The 13,769-nt window shown below is 39.0% G+C and overlaps 1 protein-coding gene across 1 annotated transcript in view; it reads right to left on the bottom strand.

The window, feature by feature from the left end:
- Positions 1-13,769, bottom strand: part of vwf (von Willebrand factor) — a 119,581-nt gene that overhangs the window by 94,119 nt on the left and 11,693 nt on the right. Inside the window, exons 5-12 of the mRNA XM_043713571.1 lie at positions 13,096-13,304; positions 9,748-9,872; positions 8,798-9,011; positions 8,051-8,173; positions 7,837-7,948; positions 5,043-5,089; positions 3,720-3,856; positions 3,491-3,629 (exon numbers count right to left, since the gene is read on the bottom strand). Coding sequence (XP_043569506.1) covers positions 3,491-3,629; positions 3,720-3,856; positions 5,043-5,089; positions 7,837-7,948; positions 8,051-8,173; positions 8,798-9,011; positions 9,748-9,872; positions 13,096-13,304 — 1,106 coding nt within the window. The remainder of the gene's footprint in view (positions 1-3,490; positions 3,630-3,719; positions 3,857-5,042; positions 5,090-7,836; positions 7,949-8,050; positions 8,174-8,797; positions 9,012-9,747; positions 9,873-13,095; positions 13,305-13,769) is intronic.

Below are 13,769 nucleotides of genomic sequence, written 5' to 3'. Positions count from 1 at the left end.
TCGATTCACCTGCTCCTCAGATGCTGCCTGACCTGCTGTGCTTTTCCAGCAACACACTCTTGACTCATATTCCTAATAGCCAAAAAGGCTGAGGGGAGGTTTAACAGAGGTGTTCAAAATCATGAATGATTTCAATAGTGTAAATGATGAGAAATTCTTTCCAACTGGCACAACAGAGAAAACAGATTTAAGGAAATTGGGAAAAAGCAAACGAAACATGAGGGGGAAGAAAATATAAATGTGTCAGTACAAAATGGCTATACTAACCAAAAGAGGGGTGCCCACAAATTCTATAATAATTTTCTAAAGGGAGTTGAATAAGTAATTGAAACAATAAATTTTCAGGGCTAAATGGAAAGAATAGCTTGGTGACTAATTGTATAGACCTTTCCTCGAGTCAGCACAAGTTAGCATGAGCTGAATGTTTTTTCTCTGTTTAGAATCATTTTGTGACTTTAAATACATATAGTTTGCATATGCATGGTTTTGTCAATGTTTTAAATACACAGCGAACATATGAAAATGTATCATTCTGTACTAATTGTATGCAACAGTTAAGTGAACAAGTCTGCTTGTCCATGCATATTATGCTATTTGCTGTCTTCACAGGGCAAAGAAAATCGGACACTAAGCAAATTAAAAGAATTTGAGAACTAGCTCTGATATTGAAGTTGGCATGAGTGCACATGCTTAGTGATTTGTTGGTAAAATACAGGATAAAGCATTGAGCATGTTTGGGGAATGGGTGACAATGACAGGTTGAAGAGGAGACCTCATTTAGACCTCACTTATTAGATACAGATCAGAGCCCCACTTGCCAAGTTGTGTTTACTTTAAAATGAGGTTAATATAGAGACATCATATTAGGTAATGAATTTCTTTACTACAGATAATACAGGAGGATGACCTGGGAAGCCTAGAAGAGTCTAGTATCCAACTGTGTTCATGAGATGATTGGGAAATACTAGTTTACACACCAGTCAGTCAAGCAGCATGTGACAAGTGCAAAAGGTAGCCTGGGTACAGGCTTGTATAACCTACAAGCATAAAACACTTTCTTTGATGGCCCCATGTCTTTTATGGAAGGTTTACTATCAGCCGGAAATATTTCAAACTGCCCACTGCCCAACACCCATCCCAATCAGTGAACATGGTACCTTATAAAGAGCACAACAGAAGCAGGAGGGTGGCACACGGTTTGGAACACACCTATCTAGTTGCTAATCAGCGCCATCTTAGAAATCACTGAGGTCATAATGGCTGCGGCAACAGACTTCTGGGTCAATCCAAAGCCCAGAATATGAGTCAATCAGCAGCCAGCACCATTACAGTTGATTAGTCAAATATAGCTTGGCATTCATTTGTCACAATGACTTGCCAGTTTCTATTAGTTGTTACATTCATCAGCAATCTCACACATCAATCTCCAAAAGAAACTGTGCAAGAGAAATATTTACAAGCACCTCAAGACAGTATCAGGAATACTTGCTCATGCAAATTTTCTGACTCAGCAATCACACAACGAGGCTGATTCTAACACTGCCCAATTAGCAAGAACAAATTCAAAGTGACCCTTCCAATTTCCAATCCCTCAGCCCATTGCTTTTCTGCAAGTTACAAGCTGTACTAGCTTTTCTGAGCAGGTAAGTGAGAATCCAGTCAATATATAAATCAGACTTCAATGGCAACAGTGAAACCTACTGCCATTTTAACTTCCGTGCCTCCACAGAGAAACTGGTGCCACATGCTGCCAGCAAAAAGGACTACTCAATAAGTTGTTTTTAGTTCTACAATGTGTTTGGAAAGAGTAGGAGTGTTCTGTTGAATCTAAAAATGAGATTGACTGCTGTTATCCCATCACCAAGTCACCCTTTATTTACATGTGGGAAGTCCTTGTCACTGATCCAGCTCCCTCAGAGCCAGAGTGAACAAGATGTCTGACACACCTATTTATATCTGCCAGCCAGGGCTCCCTGATTGGACTACGTTAACAACCCCAATCAGGGAACTCATATTCTATGATGCCCAGCTGGCTAATCTTGTTGCAAACAGTGCATCCCTCCCCCTCCAGGCAGCTTCTTTTTTTGTAACTCCTCCAGGGGGCGCTTTAGCATCGGGTCAGGTTCCTCCAGCTCTGCCTATGATAAGGGTGGCGTGCCTTCTGTGCTTGGAGCATCTCAGAAGAAATTCATTCTCCTGTTCAGGAGGTAAAGCTGTTAAGGCAGCGGCATCTGCTGTGCCCATCTCAGATTCTGCGGTATTTTTAACGCTTGAAGGAGAGGGAGAACTGTCGGAAAGGCTGTCAAGGAGCTGGGCACGTTTTGGCCCCACATTGTGTGCAAGTTGGAGTTTCATGTGCTCTGTGTGCTTGTTCAGGACCATCACACTGACCCCAAAGTTTATACGTCACTGGGCCTGACCTCATCTCGACTATACCTCTTACCCATACAAGACCTTTCCCATGATTTCTATATTAAACTTTGTTTTCTGAAGTAAAATGTCTCTCTTGTTTAGCGAAGTTTTTGCGTCTGGCCTTGGTGTTCCTGATACTGTTTCACCCTCTTCCCCAAGTCCAGGAAGATCAGATTTAACCTGGTGTGGATTCTTCTCCCAATCAGCAAAACACTTTTTGAGCTTTCCCTGTAGTTGCATAAGGTTTGATCCTATAGTCAAATAGGAACTGGGAGTTGGTATCTAGTGAAGCCATAGGCCATTTCTTTAAGCCTACCTGCAAAGTTTGGCAGGGTCTTTCTGCCAGACCATTGGATGATGGGTGGTATGAAGCTGTCCTTATATGATGAATACCACATGACTTTAGGAAGTGTGTAAACATCCCATTGGTAACCGATGGTCCATTGTCTGTGAGCAACACTTCCAGTAGTCTATGTATTACAAAAGATATTTGCAGCTTTTCCAATGTCAGCTCTATGTTTGACAAATGAGCTGTATGCAGATCCAGTCATTATGAAACATGGAATCCCATATTATTGGAAACTGAGTTTGCCAAAATTCAAACAACCAATGAAAGCAATCCAGGCAAAGAGTAATAAATCAAAAAGACTACTCTTTATTCATTCACGGGATGTCAGCATCCCTAATTGTCAGGGGACAGTTGAGGGTCTGAGTTATGTGTAGGCCAGATGAGGTGAGGATAGCAGTTTCATTCTCTAAAGGACATAGTGAACCAGATGGGCTTTTCCTGACAGTTTCATAGTCATCATTAGTGTCTTAATTCTAGATTTTAATTGAATTCAAATTCCACCATCTACCAAGATGGGATTCAAACCCAAGTCCCTAGAATATTACCTGGGTCTCTGAATTAATAGTCTAGATAATACCACTAGGCCATCGCCTTCCTGGGCAATTTGTGGCTCTATCTACTTTTCTTTCAACCAATTAATGAAACTGTACAGTAACTGAAAATGTTCCTTCCTTCAGAGCCTGTAACAACTTCATGTATAGTTAGTATTGGTAATAGTGAAGTGTGCACCTTGATACAGCGGTGGCTGCACGTCCATGCCGTTCACTGAAACTCTGCCGCCATGTTTAAGTTTAATCGTCATGTTGCCCAGCTCTTGGAACTTCAGCATAACTGATCTTATACAAACAGCATCTGGGTCATCTGCACACTAGGGAAGAGAGTTTAAAGCACTGAACATTGCTGCCAACCATAGACATTGTTTCACATTCAATAGAATACAATTGTTCATCTCCTATACCTGCACTTTCTCAATGAAGACTGCAAATGTGTTTTCTTCACAGTCCTTTGCTAGTAAGTACTGGCACATTCCAATGAAGGTGAAATACTTATCGTCAAAACTCTTAAAGTGTGACTGTCCAATGACAAAACATTCTCCTGAATGAAAAAAACACATAAAGATGTTATCCAATTTTGGGTTAGTACCAAGTTGCTGTGTTTCATTGGAAATCAAGCATGTTTTACTTCATTTACCTCAACAGCACTGACATGAAAATGGTGCAGTTCCTTCTTTATAACTTTCAGTTACTATAGCTGGCAGATTTTGATAGACCAAGGTTGGTTACTTGACAATGGCTTCTTGCTTTCTCTCTTCTCAGTATTTTTATCTATCACTCAGTATCTCTCGTATGTTAGTATCCTCGCCGTGGGGCAGAAACTGTGATTTCACATTAAGTCTGTGATTTTGGACTACAAGACAGATATTCCAATGCAACGTTGCATTGCCAGAAATGTTGTTCTTTTGGATGAGATATTAAACCAATGCTCTATTTGCGTAAAAGATCCCAGAATAATATGTGAATATGAGTAGAGTGTGTGAATGAGAGAGTGGAAATAAAGAAAGGTTTGCATTTATAGCGTGTTATCACAATCTCAGGAAAAGTCAAAACCCTTTAGAATCATTGAGGTGTTTTTGAAGTGAAGTCACTATTTTAATGCACCAAGTCCCACAAATTTGCTGCAGTGATGTTGACTGAGGTGATCTGGGGCGCAATTAAGACACGCAAGTTATATCTTGGTGAAGCCTTGCATGAAGCTTTATCTCTTCAGCTTATGATTACTTTATTATGTATGTAAATTCACAAGGATAGGCATATTTATGCAAAATGTATATTTGTTGCCAATCTATTTCTGTGTCACCATTGTTAATAAATCAGCTGGAGGGATTTAGAACATTGCTAACCATGGAATTGGCTTTGTAGTGCAGTGGTAGTATCCCTACCTCTAAACCAGGAGGCCTGGGTTCAAATCCCACCTGTTCCAGAGGTGTGTAATAATGTCCCTGAACAGGTTGATTAGAAAACAGTTTTTATTTCAGATCAGGACAGAATTCAACACATTCATTGCTGTTTATCTACAACTGGACATGTCTGCAGATGATTAAGGTGCAGGATAGGTAAAGTGCAGAGGTAAGAATTGGGAGAGTCATCCCAGCAGATTAACCTACTTTGTTCGAACGTCAAGTTATTATTTACATACTGTATTACTGGGTATCTTCAATTGTGAACTCTTGTAAACAGATCTGATTGTTATTGTTACAATTTACACCTTATAGAGTACAGACCTGGACAGGCTTCATTGGTACAGTCCCATTTTCCGTGCCTGCAAAAACTGTAAAATAAAAATATGAACATAGAAAAATACAGATTTGTTGAAAGAAACAAAAAGAGAAGATAGTTTTATTAAATTTGGATTCCCATATTAGTTGAATCAAAAGATCTGGTTCCAGTATTGTGCAGCAGGAGATCAAAGGAAAATAATTGGGCAGTGCAATACAGCCTCCAGATAGGCTTCATGTCATAGAGTCATAGAGATGTACAGCACGGAAACAGAGCTTTCGGTCCAACTCATCCATGCCGACCAGATATCCCAACTCAATTTAGTCCCACCTGGTCCATATCCCTCTAAACCCTTCCCATTCATATACCCATCCAGATGCCTTTTAAATGTTGCAAGTGTACCAGCCTCCACCACATCCTCTGGCATCCCATTCCATACATGTACCACATTCTGTGTGAAAATGTTGCCCCTTAGGTCTCATTTATATTTTTCCCCTCTCACCCTAAACCTATGCCCTCTAGTTCTGGAATCCCCGACCCCAGGGAAAAGACTTTGTCTATTTATCCTATCCATGCCCCTCATGATTTTATAAACCTCTATAAGGTCACACCTCAGCCTCTGACGCTCCGGGAAAACAGCCTTAGCCTATTCAACTCTCCCTATAGGTCAAATTCTCCAACCCTGGCAACATCCTTGTAAATCTTTTTCTGAACCCTTTCAAGTTTCGCAACATCCTTCCAGTAAGAAGGAGAGCAGAATTGCACGCACTATTCCAACAGTGGCCTAACCACAGCCTCAACATGACCTTCCAACTCCTGTACTCAATATTCTGACCAATAAAGGAAAGCATACCAAACGCCTTCTTCACTATCCTATCTACCTGTGACTCCACTTTCAAGGAGTTACAAGCCTGCACTCCAAGGTCTCTTTGTTCAGCAACCCTTGCCATTAAGTGTATAAGTCCTGCTAAGGTTTCCTTTCCCAAAATGCAGCACCTCACTTTTATCTCATTTAAACTCCATCTGCCACTCCTCAGCCCATTGGCCCATCCGATCAAGATCCCATTGTAATCTGAGGTAATCTTTTTCACTGTCCACTACACCTCCAATTTTGGTGTCATCTGCAAACTTACTAACTGTACCTCTTATGCTCACATCCAAATCATTTATGTAAATGACAAAAAGTAGAGGATCCAGCACCGATCCTTGTGGCACTCCACTGGTCACAGGCCTCCAGTCTGAAAAACAACCGTCCAATACCACCCTCTGTCTTCTACCTTGGACCCAGTTCTGTATCCAAATGGCTAGATCTCCCTGTATTCCATGAGATCTAACCTTGCTAATCAGTCTCCCACGGGGAAACTTGTCGAACACATTACTGAAGTCTATATAGATCACATCCACCGCTCTGCTCTCATCAATCCTCTTTGTTACTTCTTCAAACAACTCAATCGAGTTTGTAAGACATGATTTCCCATGCACAAAGCCACATTGACTATCTCTAATCAGTCCTTGCCTTTCCAAACACATGTATATCCTGTTCCTTAGGATTCCCTCCAATAACTTGCCCACTAACGACATCAGGCTCACTGTTGAATAGTTCCCAGGCATGTCCTTACCGCCCTTCTTAAACAGTGGCAGCACGTTAGCCAACCTCCAGTCTTCCGGCACCTCACCTGTGACTATCGATGATACAAATATTTCAGTAAGAGGCCCAGCAATCAGTTGCCTAGCTTCCCACAGAGTTCTAGGGTACACCTGATCAGGTCCTGGGGATTTATCCACCTTTATGCGTTTCAAGACATCCAGCACTTCCTCCTCTAATATGGACATTTTTCAAGATGTCACCATCTATTTCCCTACATTCTATATCTTCCATGTCTTTTTCCACAGTAAATACTGATGCAAAATACTTGTTTAGTATCTCCCCCATCTCCTGTGCCTCTAATCAAAGAAAAACTACTGAATAATTTCCTTGCATCCCAATCTTGTAAGCCAAGGCAAAGTCTGGTCCTAACAGCTTTTGAATTTATAAACCTGCCAAAAAATGTGGATTTCCATCCTTCCTTTATTGCTATGTTCACAATCAGCAAAAATGCTAGCATTGCCAAACACTTGGAATTAGGAACATTGCAATGTAGTAGATTTGAGCTGATCATAGAATCCCTATAGTGTAGACACAGGCCATTCAGCCCATATTGACCCTTCAAAGAACATCCCACCCTGAACCCTGCATTTCCATGGCTAATCAAGCTAGCCTGTGTACTACAGCCAATTTAGCATGGCCAATCCATCTAACCTGCACATCTTCAGACTGTGAGAGGAAACCAGAGCACCAAGAGGAAACCCAGGGAGATTGTGCAAACTCCACACAGTCGCCTGAGGGTAGAATCGAACCAGGGTCCCTGGTATTGTGAGGCAGCAATGCTAGCCACCAGCTCACCCTTCACTAACTATCAAATAATTACTGCAGTTCTTCATTCTCACAGTTATGGTAAAATATCCTCAATGTCAAATTTAATAACTTTTATTCTCAACTTATTCACTTTTTAACCTTTTTTAAGAGTGCATTTTAAATATAATTTTCCAAATCTTTTGCATGGATGCAATCTCTAATCTGTACCTGGCTCCAAAAGGGCTTAAGATGGCTGTGCTAGCAAAGATAAAAATCTAATGAACAGAAGAGAGATTGAGCAAGTTTTTCTAAGCTATACCCAGTGACGTTCCAAACAGTTAGCTCGATGTATCCCACAGTGAGCTTTCCATCGCTGATCATTGAAGTTTAGTTTCAATACTAACCATGTGCGGCAGTCCTGGGAGATACTTGAATCAGGAGGGTACTGTTTACCCATATGCATGCAAGAACACTCTGAAGAAGAAACGCAAGTATCTCCATCTAACAGTCTCCCATCTGAAATCCAAACAAATATTGCATCATAATGTTTGGGGTCACGATGTAATACTGTGCTCTTGATAAACTTTTAAGAGAGTGTGGCAAAAATGCAACAATCACCTGCACAAGTGCAGCCATCCATGCATTGCTCATGACATAACTGATTGATATTTAAACTCCTGCATGTTTGTTCACAAGCTGGCACACAGGCTCGATACTCCATTCCAGTCGGACAACTCAGCGCTTGTCAAAACAAAATGTGTATTTACATCATTAGAAAAGAGGCATTTTAAAAAGCTGGAAAGTCATCACTCCTAACCATTACTTACCAAACGACTTTAAGGAAATGGTGTTTTGGTATGTTATCAGAAATCAAATAAAATATGGCATTAATCCCAATAATTAATATATGAGATTTTTAGAATTAATGCTAAAGATCTAATTTTTATTTTGATAATATTTTCTAGTAAAATCTACAGTTTGGAACTAAAGCTAACCTTTAATAACCTTTTTTTTTGTTTTGCTGGTTATACATATTCATTACCGTCAAAATACAGAAACTCTCAAAAACCAACAATCTCTGCTGTAATTGCTTTAATTTAGCTGTATCAGAATGATTTTAGTTTTCAAATCTATTTCATTTCTTGCTTTTGTTTTTGTCACTGTTATTAATAAACACAATGAGTGTGAGTTTGTTGACCTTTCGAAGTTATATTATTGTATGTAAACAAGTCAAAGGAAACAGGAATGTCAAAGTAAAATCGAAAGCATGTAAGATCTCAGAAAGAATTAGTTAATAATTGCAGTACAGTTGTATGTTAAAATCCTAAGAAGTTTACAAGAGAAAATCAACTTTTTGCAACTTACTGCAATCACTTGCTGTAAACCAGTTATTGAGAAGTAAACCTTTCAGCGTACAGGACCTTGCATATTCCAAAAATGCATGACAGTGACAATTGTTTTCTGGGCAGTGGCATATATCATCCTCACAAAGTGCAATGAATGGTTCTGGATCCAAATGGACATGACAGCTTTGGAATACTTTGCTTGTTTTGAGCATTTTGCATTTCTCCATCATGTTCTATATTCAAATAAACATTCAAGGTATTAGAAAGGTAACTTTCTCATGTTTTCCCACACAGATACACAAAAATACACACATACACACACCAAACTTCCTTTTCATTTCAAGCTTTTATGCTTATCAGTGATTGATCAGTTTAGAATGCAGATATCATAGCATTGTGATGAAACACTTCAGTAAGATAGAAACTTTATCACCACCAGGTTCTGTAACAATATTTAACTATCATTCAAAAATAATGTGGACCTTGAAAATATTGGGGACCAAAGTTTAGAAGCAATAATGAACTTGAAACAAAGATTGCTCCTTCAATATTTCTACTTTTATGTGTTTATATAGATCAGTATTTCTAAATGACAGACCAACAAGTTTATTGAAAGTGATTCCATAGATCATAAATGTCACTTTGAGGTAAGTAAGAACTGATTTCCACCGTATCAACTGGTATATTTAATTAGGGATAAAAAGTTAACTTGGTAAATTTTGCTCAACATATTAAATTGCACACTTCTTGTTTATGTTTCAAGACAATACAATCCTTGACTGGCAATTAATAAACAAGCCTGATTCTTGTTATTGTATCATTTTCCAGTTGCATGGAACAAAATAAGCACAGGAAAATGCAATGGAATGGGTATAATCAGATCACCCTTTTAAAGAGCTGGCACAGGCACAATGGACCAAAGGTTTTGTGCTTGAAGGTTCTATATCTTTTTTGAAAGGCTGAACTTACATTTTGTATTGCCTCAGAAGACATATTGCAGGTCTTGCTTGGAGGTGATACTCTGTTGCACAGCTCCCCAACATCATGCATTGCCCAAGAGTTGGCAAAATCATAACTGTTCTCTATCTGAAAACCTGCAAACGTATCAGAATAAGAAGTTTAACTTCCCACGGCTAGGTGCTTCAGTCTCGGGCTGTTAACAAAGACCAATAAAATCTCCATTTAAAAATAACGCTAAATTTAATAATTTGATTTATATTTTTATAAACAACATTTACGACATGTTCAATGTTTCATGACTCCAAAAAGGCAACTCAAATAAATGCATTGGAGAGTGCAATTTAGTTTGGGTGACCCACACATATAAAGTTCAGCGGAAAGAGGATGATCAGAATTTTTTCAGTGATTCATTTCCATCCTTTTGAATTTCTTCTTTTGTTGTTGCAGTTTTTAATTATACATTCAATCTGAAACTGCCAACTTGCACAAACTAATTTAATCTTAATTTACTTTGTCTCACCTTTAGTTTATCTTGCCTCAAGGACAGAAGATTGTGTTATGGACCAGACCAGACCCCTCAAACTATATTAAGAATGCAGGCTCAACCCTAACTTTTTCTCATTTTTAAAGGTAAATGTGAGGTGCTGTGTTCCAGGTGCAATTTGATCGGTCAAACTACTCAATATTAAATAAAACACAATTTATTCAAACACTGTAGTTAAAATATAACAAAATAAAGAGGAACTTGGAATAACTTAACTCTATTGGAAAACTAAACAGAATAATTGATTATTTTACAACTAAACAGCAACTTTTCCAACATCGTATAAATGCACCCTTGGTAAAAGGCAAATTCAGAAAATAGGATTGTTGCACATGCACCTCCAGCAGCTCAGGAAGAAAAAATGCAGTGAAAACTAAAAGAGTGAGAGTACAGCAGCCGGGAGAAAATCGCTGCTGAGGCGTGGGCAGCATCCGCTGGATGCTAAAACTAATATCCCTGGTTATGTGGGTGGAAGCTTGACCACACCCATTCAGGCCACTTCTATTGTTCCCACTTTAAGGAAAGCATCCAAGGCTTCACAAGTTATTTATCATCTCATCAACTGCTTGTTACCTGTCCCCCAATATCTCTCTCTCCAAAAGGAACCAGGATAAAACACACCTCTTAAAGCTACAGTGTTGTCTCAATAGAGTTCAATTAAAACTTGGAAATAGAATATGGTGGAGTTTTGAAGTAATGGCATCCCGTTAGTGTCACCATTATCCAAATGTGGCACAGACCAATTTGACATTTTTTGTGGATACAAGTGATCTCACTATAAATTCAAAGAAGTGGAAGGAACCCTTTTATGTTTGGCTAGCATTTTCCTTCAATCTACATCACCAAATAAAAACTGACTGATCATTTTCTCAGTGATTATTCATGGAATTTTGAGTTTAATTATTTGAATAATAAATTCAAAGTGCTCTCAGGTATAATAAGGCGTTAGTTAACTAAAATTTTGTTCCTTTCACAGTATCATTAAGGCTGGATCCAAGTGCCCTAGCATACATTATTAAAGTTAATTGGCCTAATCCTAACACAATCATTTCAACTGAGGTGAAACTGATTTTGAGATACTTTGCATTTAAACTTAACCTGCCTGTCATCAAATCTCAGTCTTGTTGTAGGAATCTGGGTTTATTGCAGGTCAAAATTACAATTTTAGTTGACTTGATAATTATCTTGATAATTAGTTTAATGTATGTTTGTTATAGAAAGAAAAAAAAAGAAAACATGTGAAATAACTCCACAGAGACTGGTGTCCCACATCAAGTTACCTTTAGTTTAGTTACCTTTAGTTACCTTCCTGAAGAAGGGCCTGTGCCCGAAACGTCGAATCTCCTGTTCCCTGGATGCTGCCTGACCTGCTGTGCTGTTCCAGCCATAAAGTTTCAACTTTGATCTCCAGCATCTGCAGACCTCACTTTCTCCTACCTTTAGTTTACACTTGCACGGTACCTAATACTGGTCCAGCTCCCACAGATCCAGCTCTCAGAGTGATCAGAACCTCTGACATTCCTGTCCTTATCTGTCAGCCAGGGTTCCCTAATTCAACCAGGTTACCAGCCCCAATCAGGGAACTCATATTCTATGAGGTCCACCTGGCTGGCCTCATTACAATCACTACAACATGCATTTTAACATAGATTTTTTATAACATTTATATGAAAAATTAAAGAAACAAATTAAAAAGTGCTGATAAATATGTTGTTTTACTACAGTAATACCACCAGAAGTGGTCAGCATGCTTAAAGATGAACAACAATATAATAACAATGTAGAAGGAGTAGAAAGAAAGCAGGAAGTAGATGAGCATTATTAATGTTTATTCCCCTACAGGTTTTAAATTGTTGATAACTTGTCCTTTAATTAGGGAGAGTGTAGAACCATGGTGTCTATTGACTAGAGTTTTGTTTTATCCACATCACTTATTTCAAATTAATTTTCGAGACTTGGTGAACTTAAATTCAGTTGTTATTCAGATCATTGGTTTTCAAAGGCGGTGCCCGTGGGCTTTTTCAGGGGTCTCCTCTGGCTCTTCAACATTTATCAGACTCATCTTTACATTTTTTATGCTTGACCGACGAACATCATATCCATGAATGCCCATCTTCGCCGGGTGCCTCCAGAAAAATCAAAGTATTTATTATGAAAACAATGCCTTACCGTGTAACTGACGTCTTTTGGAAAATCAATTATGACCTCCCCAAGAGGATTCCAATATTTGCACTTGGGTTGGACTTTCAGAAGCGTGTGATTGCTTTCAGAGAACCCGATGACGGTGTCAATATTTTCAAGGGATCCCAGGCAGCAATTATCTGCAATTATCCAATTATTCTTAAGAATGTACCAATTATTACCAAGGCACCTCGGAAGTATTCATGAGTGTCTCACTATTCTCAGTGGATACTTCAAAGCCTGTCTGTTTATACAGTGAATTTCAGGGAGCATGCCAATACTTGCAAAGATTCCCGTGTTGACACCATCCACTGGCGGAGGGTCCCAGGACAATGCCAGTATTTACAGAAGAGTCCCAGAAACATCAATTAGTGCAGGGCCATTCCTGGGAATCTAATCAGTATTTGCAAAGATGTCCAGGAGCATGCCAGGTTTCGTAAAGGATAAGCGAAAAGGCTTATCCTTTACGAAACACTTCTAAGGGTTACTGAGAACCGTGCCAATATTTGTGAGGCATATTGGGGAAAACAACAGTTCAAAAAGTTCCCTAGAAACATGTAAATACTAGCGTGGACTTTCACTCTCAACTCTTTGAAAATCAGATGACTGGCCATCAATGATTAGTATATTACCTTCTTGAGTTATGTAATCATCTTGCGGGAAATTATTGTAATTGCCACATAGTCCACATGTCCGATTCGCATATTTTTTCGATAGCATAATGAGCACATTTCGACTTGTGTCGATCCTAACTGTGAACCCATATTCATCACTGGATATGATATAGAAACCTGCTTCTGTTCCTATAAACAGTCCATGGGATGCAAAAGGCAGCAAGACCCTAGTAAAACAGAACAAACACATTTAAAGGTATTACGTTGCATGAATGGTGTAGTTATACTTGAAACGGTCTCTGGAGTGCACTTCTACCCTTGTAATGCTATGCATTCAACATGTACTGAAGGGGAGGAATTTTAACCTAACCCACCCCCATTTGAAAATAAATTAGAATGGATGCAATGCAAAATTACAGTCAAGACACAAAAGACTCGCATTTACACAACATCTTTCATGGCTGCCAGATATCTCAAAGCACTTTACAGCCAATGAAGTTCTTTTTTAAAAGCGTAGCCATTGCTGTTGATATCAAAACATTGCCATCAGCTTGTGTTCCATAAATGTTCCCAAACTGCAGTGTGGTAATAGCCAGATAATCTGCTTATCTGATATTAATTTAGATGTAATTATGGGCCGGACACAACAGATAACTGTTTGAAATAGTGCAATGGGATCTGTTACATCTACA

This window comes from Chiloscyllium plagiosum, chromosome 23 (genome assembly GCF_004010195.1).
Source record: "Chiloscyllium plagiosum isolate BGI_BamShark_2017 chromosome 23, ASM401019v2, whole genome shotgun sequence".
In the NCBI taxonomy this organism is placed as follows: domain Eukaryota; kingdom Metazoa; phylum Chordata; class Chondrichthyes; order Orectolobiformes; family Hemiscylliidae; genus Chiloscyllium; species Chiloscyllium plagiosum.
The sequence above is the reverse complement of the archived record's forward strand: the minus strand, read 5'-3'. Positions and strand labels throughout refer to the sequence as shown.